General features: G+C 38.2%; 1 protein-coding gene across 1 annotated transcript; it reads left to right on the forward strand.

Annotated features, from left to right (window-relative positions):
- Nucleotides 1-2249: 2249 nt before the first annotated feature.
- Nucleotides 2250-19700, forward strand: LOC130929403 (cytochrome P450 7B1). Its single transcript, XM_057856509.1, has 6 exons — nucleotides 2250-2529; nucleotides 6340-6476; nucleotides 8363-8962; nucleotides 17656-17865; nucleotides 17927-18105; nucleotides 19244-19700. Exons 1-6 carry the CDS (start codon nucleotides 2465-2467, stop codon nucleotides 19529-19531), a joined length of 1479 nt encoding a protein of 492 aa, XP_057712492.1. The 5' UTR covers nucleotides 2250-2464; the 3' UTR covers nucleotides 19532-19700.
- The last annotated feature ends 380 nt before the right edge of the window (nucleotides 19701-20080 follow it).

The following is a 20080-nucleotide window of genomic DNA, read 5'->3' on the forward strand; positions in this document are numbered from 1 at the left end:
CATGATGGAGAGGTCATCATGATTTGGGGCGGTTTTGCTACCTCAGGGCCTGGACAACTTGCAATCATTAATGGAAGAATGAATTAAAATGTTTATCAGGATGTTTTGCATGAAAACCTGAGGCTGTCAGACAGTTTAAACTAAAAAGAGGATGTGTGTTCCAAAACACAGAAGTAAACTTCAGAATGGTTCCAGAATAACAAAATACACGTTCTGGAGTGGCCAAGTCAAAGTCTAGACTTGAACCCCCATTGAGATGCTGTGGCAGCCTGTTTGTGCTCAGACCATATGCCGTACTCTACATCAAATCGGTGTGCATGGCTGTCACCCCAGGAGGAAGACGGTACACAAGAAAGCCCACAAACGGTTTGCTGAAGACATGTAGTTCCCATGCTGTGTACTCACTTTTGTTGCCCGGGGTTTAGATGTTAATGGCTATATTTTGACTTATTTTGAGGGGAAAATAAATTAACTCTATTATATAAGCTGCACACAGACTACTTCTCATTGTGTCATTTTGTAAGTGTTGTCCCATGAAAAGATATACTTAAATATCTGCAGAAATGCGAGGGGTGTACTCACTTTTGTGATACACTGTATTTTGAATCCCGCGCCATGAAAATCAGTGACTTCCTGGATAGAGGAGGAATGCGAATGTGATGTCACTCAGCCCAGCATCTCACAATACAGCATTGCTATATAGCATGCAGATGGACTGAGAATTCAGCTGATTTTGCAGATTAGTTTGTTTTTCGCATCACGTCAGCAATTGTACTGCAGGGTTTTGTTGCTGCACCAGGGAAAGGCGTGTAAGCCTTTTTGGGTTTCAAAAAGTCCCCTTTTACGGCGGAGATTTGCCAAAACAAGTCCCGACAACTGTGGGACCATTGGACTTACGAGGAAGTGAGTAAACATTGTGTTTTGTATTATGTCAAATACTGGGATCTTGGCACACGTTTTCATAAGGAGGTGGCTCGCATTTTGTGGCTGACAATGCTCTTTGTCCACCGAGAAGGCCACTCTGCAAACGACCAGCGGCTTGTTGCACACCCCCCTCGGTCCTCTTCGCGTGGCCCCAGGGAGAGCGCTATACTCGGCTTATGCTAGTGCGGTTCTCCATATTGTCCAGACTTCCAGCCCCTCTCTGCCCTCTTCGTGTGATAGACCACTATCCTCACTGGGGCAGCTATGCGCTCCCACGTCCGCCGGTTTGTCCGGCAATCATTCTCCAGGTGCTTCCCCGGCAACGATAACTCCTGCCCGCAGCAGGGGCACGACAAGCTGTAACTTGCTCGCCGCCAGGGTGGTTGCCGATCGGTGAAGACAATCGACAACCCCACCGCCGTGTGATATGATCCGGGATAATTTTGTGTGATTTTTCACTTCGAAAGGCGAGAATAAGACTAGCATGCCGGCTAGCTGTCACTCCTACTGTTTTGTTTACGCTCTCTGAAGCCGGGGCAGTGAAATGACAAAAGCCGGCATGGTGGCATGAAATATTGTTCGGGCGACAGTTTTGATCATTATGGAGTAATTTTGCCATGTCGTACTGAATAATATTTCATATTCCATTTAGCACAAGACTGTTATTTGTCATGACCATACCATTTATTTAGCAATTAGGGAAAAATACTTCGATAAAAATAATATCCTGTAAAAATATTGGAGTACAGAGATTGAAACACTGACATTTTGCTGCTTTTTTTGTCAAATTTTCCTTGTTCTGAATAATTCCCCCTCAATGGGCTGAATTCTAAATCATGACCCTGCTGATGTCATCCTCCAGCTGGGGACACTAGAGCGCTATAATGACAGGCAGGGCTAAACGGCAGACTAAAAGATAAATTTTTCGTCATCTGCGCTTTGCCAAATTGTTGTATATAGTCGAACTGTCTCAAAATATGATTCTAATTCACATAATAATGCTGTTTAAGATATTTTTTATGCTGTCACAGGCACTTTAAGCCAAACACTGCCGCTTTTGTCCACTGGCGTCGCTAAAATCAACGGACACTGAAAAGTTACATAGTGTTGCTTTAAGTGATTAATTTTTGGTTGAAAATATATTGATATTGATCCAGTGAGATTAAAAATTGCATTTTTCTCTGGTCCAAATTGGTTTGAAAGAAAAAGCTCAATAATGCAATTTTGGTCCAGTTTATCATCGTTAATGAGTTAAAAATAATCGACTGTAACATAAACTGCTGACTCAGACGTTTTTTTTTCCTGCTAGTAAGAACTGCGCACCACTTGAAAACATAGGAATGTGAGTCTTTCTTTTGTTTAGGCTCCAGTCCAGCACAGGCACGCTTGTAGCCCTCGCTTGAATGCTAATGCCGCACTTTGATTTGGAACTTTGAACGCAGTCACAGTTTCCGTTGCAGCGTCGAGTTTCGAGGCCAGTCACCCGGAAGTGACGTAGTTCACGCCCCTCCGAGACTTTTGTTGACAGATACGCGCGAAGATGTTCCTGACTTTGGCGTGCGCGCTCCTGCTTGCGCTTCTTGTCTTCGGCCGCCGTCGGAAAAGGTGAGTGGCGCCCCTGCACCAACATGGCGGCTTGACCCGACGTGATTGCATTACGCCATCCTCGCGAAAATAAATTGATGTAGCTGAACTGACGTCAGAGTCAACGCTGGGGTTGATGTCATGATTGCTCTTTTGGGCTGCGTTCGTCCAAAGTGACTGACGTGACGACAGAGTGGAGTGAACTTTTCTTTAGGGCTTGTTTGGGATTGTGAAACCCCGCCATAAATTCCAGACATGAGTGTGAAAAGTTCATGCGTTTCCTGTCGCGCTTCTCTAAACTCACTGGCTGCAATTGATCTCCGCCAGCCCCCCCAGTCCATATAGAATAGACGTCTATCGCTGTCAATGGAAACCAAAGTGTTTATTGATGAAAAACGTTAACGCCGTTAGAATAGTAGATTTGTTTGCTCAGTTTGACTATTGTAAGTGGTATTTAAACAAAATTACTGCGTGGTCAATTCAAAATCGGCTGTTTAAAAAAAAAAAAAAATTTTTTTTTTAAAGCAACTCTAGTCAGTGTTTCACTGTCAAAGGTGCACAATAAGTTATTGATGAACTATATACCAATATCATTTGATGACTGGATTACTAGATTTTAGGACAATTCATTTCTTGGCATAAATCGACCTCCAGAGGGTGGTGTTGTGTAATACAGGGATCCCTCGTTTTTCGCGGTTATGGGGACCAGAAGGCAAGGCAAGGCAAATTTATTTATATAGCACAATTCAACACAAGGCAATTCAAAGTGCTTTACATCACATGAAGATCATAAAAATCACATTTAAATCAATACAGCGTAAAAACCGAGACAAAAGATCGCATTTAATCACAAATAGAATAAAAATATATTAATACAAATAAAATAAAAATAAAACAAAAACTACTACTACTAATAACAATTGAAATCAGCAATGGAGATAAAAGCACAAGAGGAATAGAAAGCAAGTAGATTGAAATATATAGACAGTTATGGATATGCAGTGCTAAACAAAAGCGTTTTTAGCCCTGATTTAAAAGAGCTAACAGTTTGAGCATACTTCAGACGTTCAGGTAACTTGTTCCAGAGGTGAGGAGCATAATAACTAAATGCTGCCTCACCCTGCTTGGTTCTTGTTCTTGGAACATGCAGAAGACCGGTTCCAGACGACCTTAGGGGTCTAGATGTCTCATAGGAATCTAACAAGTCAAGCATGTATGTATGTAGCATGTCCAAGGCCATTAAGTGTTTTGTAGAGTCGTATTTTATAGTCTATCCTTTGACTCACTGGAAGCCAGTGTAGCGATTTCAAAACCGGTGTAATGTGGTCCAGCTTCCTTGTATTTGTGAGGACTCTGGCTGCAGCATTCTGTACTAGCTGCAGCTTCCTGACTGATTTTTTATCAAGACCCGTAAATATACCATTGCAATAGTCCAATCTGCTGAAAATGAATGCATGCATAAGTTTTTCCATGTCTTGTTGAGTCAGAAGCCCCTTAATTCTGGTTATATTTTTTAGGTGGTAATAAGCGAATTTATTGACGGACTTTAGATGGCTATCAAATTTTAGGTCTGAGTCAATAATTACGCCAAAGTTTCTGACTTGATTTGTAGCTGTAAGTGACATTGTGCTAAATTGCCTGCTTATCTTTGACCTTTCCTTTTTTGGCCCAAAAATGATCACCTCTATCTTCTCCACATTTAACTGGAGAAAATTCTGGCACATCCATTCATTGATTTGATGAATGCATTTACTCAGGGAGACTAAGGGACTATAATCATGTGGGGACACAGAAATGTACAGTTGTGTGTCATTTGCATAGGCGTGATAGGAGATGTCATACTGTTCCATTATCTGAGCTAACGGAAGCATGTAGATGTTAAATAAGAGTGGTCCAAGAATTGACCCTTGAGGGACTCCACATGTGAATTTGGTTTGTTCTGACTGATAGTTTCCGATTGACACAAAGAAATCCCTGTCATGTAAATAGGATGTGAACCACTGAAGAATAGTGTCAGTAAGCCCTACCCACTGTTCCAATCTGCTGAGTAGTATGTTGTGATCAACCGTGTCGAATGCGGCGCTGAGATCCAATAGTAACAGAACAGATGATTTGCCTGCATTGGTATTCCGACGAATATCATTTAGGACTTTGATAAGCACGGTCTCGTGCTGTGTTGTGGCCGAAATCCAGACTGAAATGAGTCAAAAAGATTGTTTTGCATCATAAAAGTCTAGATCTGTTCGAACACAACCCTTTCGATAATTTTCCCCAGGAATGTCAGATTTGATATTGGCCTGTAATTACTAATGATTGAGGCATCCAGATTAGGTTTTTTTAGGAGAGGTTTATTACTGCAGTTTTTAAAGTCTGAGGAAACTCTCCTGTTTGGAGAGAAGTAGTTATAATCTGAAGTATGCCTGGGGCTATGCAATGAAAAACAGCCGCAGCGATAAGTGAAAGTACATTAGGGCTGTCAAAATTATCGCGTTAATGCGCGGTAATTATTTTTTAAAATTAATCGCGTTAAAATATTTGACGCAATTAACGCACATGTCCCGCTCAGAAAGTATTCTGCCTTTTGGTAAGTTTTACAGCAAGGCTTTTTGTGCTGTCCAACAGCGAACTCTTGAAGAAAGAATGTACATATTATGTTAGTAAGCGAAATGTTATATTTTTTGTATGAGATGCTTTTTGTTTATGTTTAGTGAACCTGTATAGCGTGCTAAGCTAACGTTGTTGCTAATGCAACGCTTGTGTACTTTTTTTTTGTAGTTTTACGACGGTCTAAAGAGGACAATGGTTTGAGGCCATTTTATTAATAAATCAGATGAAAAAGGAAGAAGTCTAATTATTAAGGCGTCGTTCACTAGCTGTCTAGCTTTGGAAAAAGTAGACGCTTCGGAATGAGGACAGCATAGACAGATTTAAATGACAGTAGAGTGAAATGCCCTCTACAGTCCTTATGTACCGTATGTTGAATGTATATATATCCATCTTGTGTCTTATCTTTCCATTCCAACAATTTATTTTACAGAATATATATATAATTTACAGAAAAATATGACATATTTTATAGATGGTTTGAATTGCGATTAATGGCGATTAATTAAGATTAATTAATTTTTAAGCTGTAATTAACTCGATTAAAAATTTTAATCGTTTGACAGCCCTAATGTACATTCTTTACAACAACCATACTTACGGACAAATCTTGTGCAAGGATCATATAAGCACAGCATTACAACGTAGGCGTCAGCCCGAGACGTCGTGCAGCCATATTGAACTGGCAAGAAAACAATAAACCATGTCGCAAAGTGACCACAAGAGTTCGCTGTTAGACAGCACAAAAAACCTTGCTGTAAAACTTACCAAAAGGCAGAATACTGTCTGAGCGGGACATGTGCGTTAATTGCGTCAAATATTTTAACGTGATTAATTTAAAAAATTAATTACCGCGCGTTAACGCGATAATTTTGACAGCCCAAGTTTTCTCTTAATATTACGTATTATGACAAATTTTCACTTAATATCACGTAAAAGTACTTTTTTTCCTCACAGTATTAAGTATAATTACGTATTATTACATTTTTTCTTACGTTGTCACTAAAGTTACGCAGTATTACTTTTTTTTTTGTCACATTACGATATTAACAGATTACGATTTACGAGTACAAAGCTCATTTTGTTTCACATTCTCTAGCTAGCAAGTTGCTTGATAGCTGTCATCTTACCTTTAAACCAAAAACACATGTTAGAGATGCTAGTCACACCGTTTTTTTTCTTGTTACTGTCTCATTTTCCCCCTTTTCTTTTGTTTACGTACGTCAGACGCCCCGGCGAACCCCCGCTGATCAATGGCTGGATTCCGTTTGTGGGGAAAGCGCTGGAGTTCAGGAAAGACGCTCGAAAGTTCCTGGAGGAGCAGCAGAGGAACTTTGGAGATGTTTTCACTGTTCTCATCGCAGGTTGGTTGCTGTCCTTGATCTGCTAGAAGCTACAAGGGTGTGAGAAAAAAGTTGAAAAAGTCCAAAGTGCTACATTTTTTATCTAAAGTGGTAGATTTTTGGTCAAAAACTGTTCATGTTTGTTCAAAAGTGGGAAAAGTTTGGTCTAGAAGTGTTCATTTTTGGTCCAAAGCGATTAAAATATTTTGTCTAAATTGTTACATATTACATTAAAAATGGCTAATATTTGGTCCTAAATAGGTAATTTTTGGTTGAGAATTGTTCATATTTGGTCCAAATTGCTGAATTAATAGTAAAAAATGGCCTTTTTTTTGCACGAAAATGGTTCATGTTTGTCTAAATATTTAGGTTTTGGGCTAAAGTGTTTAATTTTTGGTCCAAAATGTTTTATTTTGTCCAAAATCATTCATATTTGGTGTACTATGGTGAATTAATAGTCAAAAGTGGGCAATATTTCCACCAAAAAGGAAACTTTTTTTTTTCTTTTCTTTTTTTTAATATTTAAATTCGGATCCAAAGTGGTTTAAATTTTGCTCTAAAACTTAGCTTTTTTTTTGGGTCAAAAATTATTGTTTGTTCTAAAATGGGAAGTTTTTGGTCAAGAATTGGTCCAAAGATTTGTCAATTTTTTATTGTATTTATTTATTTATGTCCACAATCATTAATATTTGGTGCAGTATGGTGAATTAAATTTTGGTCCAAAATGCTGTTTTTTTTTTTTTTTTTTTGTGTTCAAAATCATTCATATTTGGTGCAGTATGGTGAATTAATGGTCAAAATAGGCAATATTTGCACCAAAATGGTTAATTTTTTTGCTAAAAAATATTCAAATTTGGGTACAAAGTGTTAACATTTTTTTTATGTAAAAAAAAGTTTGTTTAAATATTTAGGTTTTGGGCTAAAGTGTTTAATTTTTGGTCCAAAATGTTTTTTTTTTTTTTTGTCTGAAATCGTGAATTAGTAGTCAAATATGGGCCATTTTTGCACCAAAATGATACATTTTTGTTGAAAAAATATTTAAATTTAGATCCAAAGTGGTTTAAATTTTGCTCTAAAACGTAGCTTTTTTGGTCAAAAATTGTTAATGGTTGTTCTAAAATGGGGAGTTTGTGGTCAAGAATTAGTCCAAAGATTTGGTCTAGTTTTATATTTATTTATGTCCACAATCATTAATATTTTGTGCATTATGGTGAATTAATGGTCAAAATTTGGCAAGTTCTGCACCAAAATGTTTAGTTTCTATTGAAAAAAATATTACATTTTGTGGTTAAAAGTGGTTAATTTTTGCTCTAAAATGTAGGTTTTGATCAAAAATGGTTAATATTTGGTCCAAAATAGGTAATTCTTGGCCCAAATTGTTTAATTAATAGTCGAAAATTGCCAGTTTTTCGACAAAATGGTTCAATTTTGGTCTACGTATTTTAAAGCGATTCTGGTTCTCACTGACTATGGCATCTGGTGACTTAAGTATGGGTGAATGTCATTTTTTTGGGGTGTGGCAGCAATATGCTAGCGTAATTTTGAATGGATAGACAGCGCAGGAAGAGCTGGAGGTGGCAGAGATGAAGATGCTGAGGTTCTCTTTGGGAGTGACCAGGATGATTAGGATCAGGAATGAGCATATCAGAGAAAAGTCAGAGAGACCAGACTGAGATGATTTAGGTATGTCCACCTGAGAGATTGTGAGCCAAAGAGGAAGTTTATGGATATAGTTACAGAGGACATGAAGGAAGTTGGTGTGAGAGCAGATGATGCAGAGTACAGGGTTAGATGGAGACAGTTGATTCTAGCAAAGCATTGTTTCTTCTTGTCACATCCTCCGCTTGATAAAAGTTGATTTGATGATCTACTTTTGAGTAGGCTGAATTTCCGTTTGTGCATGTCAGGTCGCTACATGACCTTCGTCATGAATCCCCTGATATATCCCAGCGTCATCAAACATGGCCGGCAGCTGGACTTCCACGAGTTCACCAAAAAGGCGGCGCCGGCGGCCTTCGGATACCCGCCGTTGATAGAGAGCCGCTTCCCGGGCCTGGCCGAGCAGATCCATCGCTCCTTCCGTCTCCTCCACGGCGAGAACCTGGCGCCGCTGACGCAAAGCATGATGGCCAACCTCCTGACGCTCTTCCGTCAGGACCACCTGGACCCGGACGGCGCCTGGAGAACATGCGGTCTGTACGACTTCTGCATGCGCGTTATGTTCGAGGCCACCCTCGCCACCGTGTACGGCCGGCCGGTGGAGGGCCGGAGAGGCGCCGATGCGGCAGCGCTGAGGGCCGACTTCGAGCGCTTCGACGACGTCTTCCCGCTGCTGATCGCCGGCGTTCCCGCCTGGCTACTGGGCAGCGTGCGGCGCGTGCGTGAGCAGCTGATCCAGTACTTTTTGCCGCAAGGGTTGTCCCGCCGGGCGGACATCTCCAACTTTGTCCGGCGCCGTGCCTGGCTCTTGGAGCAGCACCCGCGAATGAGCGACGTCAACAAAGCAGGTCGGTACCCAGTGACGCTCCTTTTCCCAATTTGAATGAGTTTTATACAGTGATCCCTCGGTACTTCGCGCCCTCAGTCCATCGCGGATTTTTTTCAATTAAAAAAGTAAATAAATAAACACAGATGAGCCGTCCGGAGCAATCAGGTAGTCTCACTCTCCCCTCCTGCTGCTCTTTGTTGGTCAGGCAATGCACTGGAGTTGCTTATTAAAGTTAACGATGATTGACAGATGCTTAATGTTTGATCTCGCCACAGATGCTTGGAAGCCGAAGCTTCAAAGCGCCGCATGCGTCAATCATCGTTCAACTTGTTAAACAGTTGCTGTGGCAACTCATTGTGTGTAAGTGAGCAGCGTCAGCCGATTTGGGTGGACTAACTCAATGAAGCATTTAATAAAGACAAGCATATTTCTGCTTTATTGATTAAAATTATTTTAAAATGATTCGGTGGGACAGTAACATGTTTAAAACTTATTATAATTATTGCATTTGACGTGCATAAAGCCATATAATAAAATATATAAATTAGGGCTGTTAAAATTATCACGTTAACGGGCGGTAATTAATTTTTCTAATTAATAACGTTAAAATATTTGACGCAATTAACACACATGCCCCGCTCAGACAGACTAAAATGACAGTACAGTGTAATGTTGTTTTTTGGTGTTTGGCGCCCTCTGCTGGCGTTTGGGTCCAACTGATTTTATGGGTAGGTACCATGAGTGAGCATGGTGTAATTATTGACATCAACAATGGTGAGATACTAGTATATTTTTTGATTGAAAATTTTACAAATTTTAATAAAACAAAAACATTAAGAGGGGTTTTAATATAAAAACTTGTCCTAACATTTATCTTTTAAGAACTACAAGTCTTTCTATCCATGGATCACTTTAAGAGAATGTTAATAATGTTAATGCCATCTTGTTGATTTATTGTTATAATAAACAAATACAGTACTTATGTACCGTATGTTGAATGTATGTATCCGTCTTGTGTCTTATCTTTCCATTCCAACCATAATTTACAGAAAAAATATGGCATATTTTATAGATGGTTTGAATTGCGATTAATTACGATTAATTAATTTTTAAGCTGTAATTAACTCGATTAAAAAATTTAATCGTTTGACAGCCCTAATATTTTTTACTTATATTTTGAGAAAAAAAGAAAAAAAAAAGTCTTGTGTATCGCTTTCCAATGCTAGATCTGAATAAATACATTGAACACATATACAAAATAACCCCCCCGCGATTAATTACGATTAATTAATTTTTAAGCTGTAATTAACTCGATTAAAAAATTTAATCGTTTGACAGCCCTAGTATAAATACATACATGTTTTTTTTTTACTTATACTTTGAGAAAAAAAGAAAAAAAAAGTCTTATATGTATCGCTTTCCAATGCTAGATCTGAATAAATACATTGAACACATATACAAAATAACCCCACCCCGCGATTAATTACGATTAATTAATTTTTAAGCTGTAATCAACTCGATTAAAATTTTTTATCGTTTGACAGCCCTAATAAAAATACATACATGTTTTTTTTTTACTTATACTTTGAGAAAAAAAAAAAAAAAAAAGTCTTATATGTATCGCTTTCCAATGCTAGATCTGAATAAATACATTGAACACAGATACAAAATAACCCCCGCGCGATTAATTACGATTAATTAATTTTTAAGTTGTAATCAACTCGATTAAAATTTTTTATCGTTTGACAGCCCTAATATAAATACATACATGTTTTTTTACTTATACTTTGAGAAAAAAAGTAAAAAAAAAAAAGTCTTATATGTATCGCTTTCCAATGCTAGATCTGAATAAATACATTGAACACATACACAAAACAATCACCCCCCCCCCCAAAAAAAAAAAACAATTTAACTTTTTGGGGTGTGGGGGCGCTACTTAGCAGTTTTTCCACTTCTCGTGGTGCATTCTGTTTCCCATTAACCGCGAAAAACGAGGGATCACTGTCCTATAGGTACCTGATAAAAACTAGAAAATGCAATTACTGTAGAAATTGCGACGGTAGCTTTGCTTTGGATGTTGGAGTCACTTCCTATTGTTTTGGAGGAATTTCAGTGTCACTTCCTGTTGATTTGGGGGTATTTTGGGGTCACTCCCTGTTGATATTAGATCATTTCCTGTTAATTTGGGGGCATTTTGGGGTCACTTCCTGTTGACATTGGATCATTTCTTGTTGATTTAGGGCTCTTTAGTTTTACAATAAGAAATATGTTTTCTCCACTAGAGGGCACTCATGTTCTTTGGACAAATAATGCTTCATTTCTGTAGATTTTTTCTCTCGCCAGAATTCAATGATTTTTTTTTTTTGTATTTCTTTGGCTTAAAGTGGTTATGAAATAGGTTATAGTACAGTATAATAACAGTTCATACTGATATTTTTTTTCTCAGCACGGAGTTACTATCGTTTAAAAATAAATAAATCAAACAGTCTAAGTAGTTACTTAGAATGTTACTCATTACTTGAGTATTCCTCTGACAAATCGATTTTTTACTTGTACTTGAGTACATTTTTGGAGGACTATTTTTGCTTTAGTAATATTATTTTCAAGTAACGCTACTATTAGTTGAGTCAAATTTGAGGGGCATTTTGGGGTCACTTCCTGTTGACATTGGATAATTTCCTGTTGATTTAGAGCATTTGGGGGTCATAAGCGGAGTTTGGGGGGGGGCTGGGGGGGGCAGGCCCCCCTTGGTGGCCGAAAAGTGTCATTGCATGTAATTGACTTTCCTATAGACCCTACCCACGTGACGTCACAACTCCGTCTTCCTGACTGGTACCGCCCAATTGTCCGTCAACACATCGTGTTTACCTGTTACGGCTATGTACATTCCTCCTATTTACGGCGTGTTTTTCTGCTCGTTAACATTAATAATCAAAATGGTGAAGGCGTGTGTGGCGGTCGGTTGCAATAACAGAGAAGATAGACGGAGAGACTTGAAGTTCTACCGGATTCCGAGAGACCCGGAGAGGAGAGAGCGAGATGTGCTGCTGCAATTCGACGAGAAAACTGGGCTCCAAACGATTACCACAGATTATGTAGTAGTCATTTTATATCTGGTAAGATGCATTTAATATATATTTAGAGGGTTTTGGGCTGACAACCACAATTAAGATCATTGCTAGGCTAATCGCAGTCAACATACACGTATGTATGTAGTGAGAGTGCTATCGCTAAACCATATAAACATTAAAAGCCCTAGCTCCATTGACAAATGACATGAAATACATTAGACTTGACAGTGGATGTTAGCAAGAACAAAAGATTTTGAATTGAAAATTTCGTAACTCACCTTTCCAAGCACAAGATAGATTCCTGCCGAATTTTCGTGGACGAGGACCTGTTTCACCCAACCAGCAACGAAGTATTTATAAGCCTCCAAGCTCTTAAAGTTTTTCAAACTTTCGTGAGAATAGGCTGATTTTGTGTGGACAAGATAGTTGTACATATCAGGCTAGCTAGCAGATGTCAGGCAAATACGGCGGAGACAGCGGGTCGAAAAACATCGATTTAGGCATCAAATATGGATCTGGCGAATGGATAAACTGAAGCTTTTCCACATAACGCCTTTTATGCAACGCATCAAGTGAGTTTACGGCATCCGAAAGCACCGGGTCTTCCATGAAATGCATTATAAGTTGCTCGATCAATTGAGACCATTGATAATACAGACACAAAATGACGGACAAGGGGGCGGAACAATACAGTGATCACGTGATTTTGTGACCTCGGTGGGTAGGGTCTATATAAATAAAAGTTGTAAAGCAAGAAAACAAAGAGCAAACATGAATGAAATGAACAAAAAAACATTTTTATAATGGGTCAAAATTATTTTTTGAACAGATCATGTGACTAGCACCTTAGACGGTCATTTGCTTTGCATATTATTTTCAAAAAATAAAATAAAAAAAATAGGAGAGGGCGATTTTCTTTTTCAAATGATTTTTTCTTTGATTGCAATTTTTTTTTTTTTTTTTTTTGATTGAAGCAACTTTTTGGGTGGTTGAATGATTTAGACACAAGTGTCCTACCCTTAATATGGCCCAAAAACAAAAAGGATTGCTAAAATCAAAGAAAAATTTTTAAATGAAAAATTGAATGTTCAAATGCAAATTTTTGAGCCTCAAATATTTTTTTGCTTTCAAAAACTTTTTTTTTATGATTGAAATTTTTCTTTTTTTTCTTTTTTTTTTTTTTTTTTGGATTGAAGTTATTTTTCTTTTGAAATTATATTTTTTGCATGAAGCAACTTAATTTTTTGATTAAATAATAAAGACACAAATGTTCTAGCCAAAATGTGGCCCAAAACAACATTACTTCAACCAAACAAACAAACATTAAAAAAAAGTTGTCTTGAATAAAAATAAAAATAGCTTTCAAATATATTTTTGGGGGTTTCAAATTTATTTTTGCATTCAAACACATTTTTTTGATTTAAGTTTTTAGCTATGTGGAGAGCGTGGAAAAATAGCAAAGTGAAAATGTCTTGATATGACAACCACATTTAAAGACAGCAGCATGCATCAATCTTGTCCTTCTCTCAATCCCATGATCAACTAAATGTTGTCAAGTTTTTCCATCAGCCAATTAATAAGAGTATAGTACAGTTTCAAACAATATTTGATCATATTCGGATAAAATAATAAGATCTACATTTTACATTATCTGCAAAGAATGAGCGACACAGCAAATACAACAGTACAGGATATCAGCTCTCTTTTGACGCGTACACTTTTTTTTGGTTGTTTTGTTTTCAAACTATGACCTGTTAAGCAAGGATTTATATAGAGAAGAATAACACTGTACATTTCTCCTATATAATGTATGGTATATGTAAAACACTGCAGTCTCCACAAATATTAGCATTCATTTTAGTATTAAGAAATGTGTTTGAAATTAACAACGTACCGTAATTTCCCGAATATAACGCGCACTTTTTTTCCCCAAAATCAACTTGTAAACTCATGGTGCGCATTATAAACGGGTACATGGATGGAGACAGAAATATATATGTATTACATATATATATAAACCGATTTTTTTTCATTGACACGGCCACGTTGTGTTGAAGAAACGTATGCGGCGACCCGTTGCCGACCATTACGGTACGTGACGTCACCATTTTGTTTCGGTAATACTTCACACTAATCGGCCGAATGATTTCGTCTGTGTTAAATTCTGCTGTTTTCACTCTTCATAAAGCACAGAATTTAGTTTCTTGAACTCATTTGAGTCGACGTTTATTGCAGCTCCACAATTCGGACCATAACAATTGTAAGGACACACACTTCCTGTGTCCGTCAACTATATCGGTCCCTCGGGAAACTCAAACCCAAATAACAATAGTTCAGTAGTTTTACCGTATCAGTCCATGGAAGAAACATTTATTCATCATGAGGAAACGAGCAAGTTATACAGCAGCCTTTAAAAGAAAAGTCACATCCGTTTTGTTTTCTCCTAGATTCTGGTAAGTTGGAGAACTTGTCAAATCATATTATTACCGTAAATATTGTCAGTTTACGGTAATGTTTTGAACTACCAATGTGCTATGCTTGTGCTGTGTTTCACCAGTCAGTAAAATGACATCTCTGTATCTGTACACGAGCTCTGTTTTCTTGTATTCTTCTATTTATTGGTGCTAAAATTAGGGTGCGCGTTATTAACGGGTACAATAATTTTCCCCAAATTTTACAAGTAAATTTGGGGTGCGCATTATACACGGGTGCGCCTTATATTCGGGAAATTACGGTATGTACAGTACCTTCATTTGACATTGCCCTTAAGACTGGCCACTTGACAGTAAAATAATACAAATAGAAAACAACAGCAACTTTAAATTATACTGAAACAATCTCCTTAAAACAATCATATAAACTTTACAAAACAATCAAGGTTCACTTATGAAGAAAATAGTGCATTATCACCAGTGTTGTTAATAACGGCGTTGCAATATAACGGCGTTACTAACGGCGTTATTTTTTTCAGTAGTGGGTAATCTAATTAATTACTTTTCTCATCTTGGCAACGCCATTACCGTTACTGAGGACGGAAAGGCATGCGTTACTATGCGTTACTATATTGGTCGAAAAGTCTGAGGGATATGGACTCACCGAGACGACGGAGCAGGAGTATGGAGGAGGCAAGAAAGTTGTGACGCCGAGCAAACGCGATGCTAGGTAGCTCCAATAATACATGTTGTAGCTGATAGCTAGTACAAACTACGCGCGTATGTTATGGTAGATATGGTAGACATGATAGATATCACATGTACTGTACATAGATATAACTAGATGCAAAATGACAGACATGGCACTAAATGAGTTAGTAGACAGCCGCCATCTTAAAGCAGTACTTTTTAGGACGGCTCTGTTGTAGAGAACCTTCCTAGCGAACCTAAGTAACTTTTTAACTTCTAAATCGGCAAAATCTTGACTTGAATCTATCTTTAAATGATGAAACAGTTTTTAAACTTTCATATGTAGAAAGTAGAGAGAAGGGAACTAATGCAATAATGGGAGCAATTTTAACAACTTTTAACAGCTGATTCAGGGTAAAGGGTAAATTAGGGTAAAGAATTGGGCTCGGGCCAATTGTACCAAAAACCTTCACAAAAAACTTCACATAGTGTGGCCAATGTTTTTTTTTTTTTTTGGGAGGGGAAAAAAAAAAAAGTAATTATCACCAATTACTTTGCCAAGTAACTAATTACTCTTACATTCAGGTAATTGAGTTACTAACGCAATTACTTTTTGGGAGAAGTAATTTGTAACTATAATTAATTACTTTTTTTCAGTAAGATTAACAACACTGATTATCACACTTATATACGAGTTTTTAATCACAGGAACTAGTACTAGTGGACAAACGGTATTCCAGTGAGTCAACCTCTGTTCAAACTTTTTCAAAATTGCCAAACTTTTTTTTTTTTTTTTACATTCAGTAGTTTGGGTCTAAAATTCTACTTTAGTACATGTCTTTCATAAATAATGAACCGTTCCATGACATTCCATTCCAACAAAAAGCTTCCTGAAAAAGAAACACTGTTCCAAAAAAACAAAACAAAACATTTGGTTACTGGTGATTAAAGTCAAAATATAAACGTTAATGTCTCTCATGAGAAAAGACCACTTTGGCCTGTTTGTTCTAGTAAAATTACGTCGTTTATTTTTCACAGGGATTCTTGTTTGTGCAGCGTGAGCTACTGTATGTGTAAATGGACAGCCAGGCGGATGTCTATATTTAAAGTGTAAGAATGGCCTTAGTTGAAAAAGGAAAAAAATATTTAAATGTGAATAGTGGTTTACTTTATGTCTCTATGAATGGTAAGAAACATTTATGAAATGTTTTTATCCCCCCAGCTATTTAATGAGAGGGCCATTTTTCACACCACAACTTTGTCAAGCTGGATTTTTCACACCCCTCAACATTTCAAAAGTTAGTGTTTTTAATAACAGGTTTTATCCCAACTTATTTATCCTTTATTCTACACTTCAGTAACTGTTCCCCAGAATAGTGGTTTACTTTATGTCTCTATGAATGATAAGAAACACTTATGAAATGTTTTTATCCCCCCAGCTATTTAATGAGAGGGCCATTTTTCACACCACAACTTTGTCAAGCTGGATTTTTCACACCCCTCAACATTTCAAAAGTTAGTGTTTTTAATAACAGGTTTTATCCCAACTTATTTATCCTTTATTCTACACTTCAGTAACTGTTCCCCATATAATTGTGGCACTCCATTAAATTTAACATCTTTGCCTGTACCAAACGGAGCTTGCTTGCAAGTAACAAGAGAATCCATTTACAAACACAGGTGTAAACAAGCCAGAAGTGTACAGAACATTCGATAAGACATTAAAAAATAGACTGCGTCATCATTTTATTTTTTTACCCTACAGTGAGAATAAAAAGATAAGTGAACATTGGAGAATTTTTTTTCTCCAATGTTCACTTATCTTTTTAATGAAAATATATATTTTGATTGAGGCAACTTTTTGTTTTGATTGAAGCTTTTTTTTTTTTTTTGGATCGAATAATGAAGACACAAATCTACCTCCATATGGGAGCGCCCAGGGGATACAATTTGTGACTGAGGTAACTACATTGGCACGACACCGGTGGGCGTACCATATTCAATGGATGATGATCTTGGTGAAAAGTATAGCTGTTCAGCCAGCAGCCTGATTTAGAATTCCTCTAAAGAATAATGGGAGACAAAAAAAACGCTCATTTTCAACTTATTATTATAAATATTCTTGTAAGTTAATTTTATTGCTGACACTGCGTTTCGGGGTCATCAACATGTTGTGCCCCCCGTGCCCCAAAAGTCAAACTTTGCTCTTGTTGGGGGGTCACTTTACTATTGATATCTGGTCGCTTCCTGTTGATTTAGGGGCATTTTGAGGTCACTTCCTGTTATATCAGGGTCACTTCCTGTTGTTTTCGGGGCATTTTCAAGTCATTTCCTGTTGACAACAGATCACTTCCTATTGATTATTTCCTGGGTCACATCCTGTTGATTTTGGGGCATTCTCGATTAGTTAATGTCAATTTTTGTTACGTTCCATTAATTTTGGGGCATTTCCAAGTCACTTCCTGTTGATTTTGGGGCATTCCGGCGGGGCTTGAGTAAAATCTTTCTTTGACCTTCAGCGCACCACTTCGCAATGTTGTGGGCGTCAGTGGCTAACACGGCGCCGGCCACCTTCTGGGTGGCGTACCACCTCCTGCGGCAGCCGGAGGCGTTGGACGCCGTTCGACGGGAAATCCTCCAGGTCCTGGAGCTCGACGAACACGAGGACTTGCGCGCCGACGCTGACGTGGAGCTCGACACGGATCGGCTGGACCGAATGATTCTACTAGGTAGGACGCTTCCTTTCCGTCGCCGATGCGTCGGCTCTCCTGACATCCCGCGGCTTCTCAGAGAGCGCCATTCACGAGACTCTGCGTCTGTCGTCGGCATCCATCAATATACGGGTGGCTCAAGAGGACTTTAGTCTGCGTGTGGACTCCTCGCGCAGCGTTGCGTTGAGACGCGGTGACATCCTGGCGTTGTACCCGCAGAGCATGCACATGGACGCCGATATCTACGACGACCCGGAGGTACACTTTCAAAAGTTTTTTGCTGTGTAGGATGATTAATAAGTAGGGTTGTTCCGATCATGTTGTTTTGCTCTCGATCCGATCCCGATCGTTTTAGTTTGAGTATCTGCCGATCCCGATATTTCCCGATCCGATTGCTTTTTTTTTGCTCCCAATTCAATTCCAATCATTCCCGATAATTTTTCCCGATCATATACATTTTGGCAATGCATTAAGAAAAAAATGAATAAAACTCGGACGAATATATACATTCAACATACAGTACATAAGTACTGTAGTTGTTTATTATGACAATAAATCCTCAGGATGGCATTTACATTATTAACATTCTTTCTGTGAGAAGGATCCACGGATAGAAAGACTTGTAATTCTTAAAGGATAAATGTGACTTTATATATTGTGACTAAATATTGCCATCTAGTGTATTTGTTGAGCTTTCAGTAAAATGATACTGTAGCCATTTAACTGTTCTGCCCATATGCATGATGGGAAGTGCAACCATGACTGTGCGTAGTGGTACCAATTGATATATCTTCTCTGCGTTGGGAAATACCATAGGGTGTTAAGAAAAAGATCAATTACTACCTTTCTTCCCCACATTGCTTTCCACGATATTTCTAATCGTAGGGAGAGGGATTGTAAGGCTTTAGCCAATTAAAAAAAGGCTCCAAAGGCTGCCAAAATTCACTCTACTCATTTTACGCTGCCTTTTAGCTCTATATATAGGTAAAACGGCGCTATTACAGATTGAACGTGCAGCGCATGCGTTAATTGCGTTAAATATTTTAACGTGATAAAAAAATTTTTTTTTAATTAATTACCGCCATTAACGGGATAAATTTGATAACCCTACCTTAAGCCTAAACGAAAGACTCTGGATGAGTGTAACATATTATGTCTGTAACGTTAAATACAATTAGAAAACGATTTAATTAAAAAATATATATATATATTTAAAAAAGGCATGTCCGATATTTTGTTGCCGATTCCGATATTTTGGAAATGACGTGATCGGACCCGATCGATCGGGACATCTCTATTAATAAGTTAATTTTTTTACAGCATGACGTATGATGTTATACCCAACAGTTTTATAGAGACGTCTTTTTTTTTATTTTATTTTTTTTATTCCTGTCAGACATTTCGCTTCGACCGCTTTGCACACCAGACAGAGTTCTTCAAGGATGGCCAAAAGCTTCACCACTACTTGATGCCGTTCGGTTCCGGGGCATCCATCTGTCCCGGGCGCTTTTTCGCCGTCAACGAGATCAAACAGTTCGTCTGTCTGCTACTGCTCTACTTTGACCTGGGCCTAGAAGAGGGGCAGACCCATGCCAGACTCGACGCCAGTCGCGCCGGCCTGGGCATCCTGCGGCCCGACCGCGATGTGCTATTCCGCTACCGCCTGCGTGGCGCTGCCCGTTAAGCGTCTTCAGTTAGTGACAGCAAAATACAATATCAGGCTTCAAGTGGCAAAATGTCTTGTTTACAATTAAGGATGTGACTGTATCACTGGTAGATATCAATCCAATCCATTTAAAATGGATTGGATGTCTAGTGACTTCAATGGCAGCAGAAATAACAATAAAGTTTTTAACTAGGAAAGTTGTTGACGTGTGCCTTTTATTTTCACTGTTGTAAATTGCAATATTGTAAAATTTTGGCGTCAGGACCCTAAAATTTAATCACTTCTTTAGTTTCTTTTTACAAATACAGTGCTGGCTAAAAGTATTGGCACCCCTGCAATTCTCTCAGATATTGCTCAATTTCTCCCAGAAAATGATTGCAATTAAAAATGCTTTAGTAGTAATATCTTCATTTATTTTGCTTGCAATGAAAAAACAAAAGAGAATGGGGAAAAAATTAAAACATGATCATTTTACACCATCCATCCATCCATCCATCCATTATCTTCCGCTTATTCCGGGGTCGGGTCGCAGGGGCAGCAGCTTTAGCAGGGAAGCGCAGACTTCCC

This window comes from Corythoichthys intestinalis, chromosome 14, assembly GCF_030265065.1.
Source record: "Corythoichthys intestinalis isolate RoL2023-P3 chromosome 14, ASM3026506v1, whole genome shotgun sequence".
NCBI classification, from domain to species: Eukaryota; Metazoa; Chordata; class Actinopteri; order Syngnathiformes; family Syngnathidae; genus Corythoichthys; species Corythoichthys intestinalis.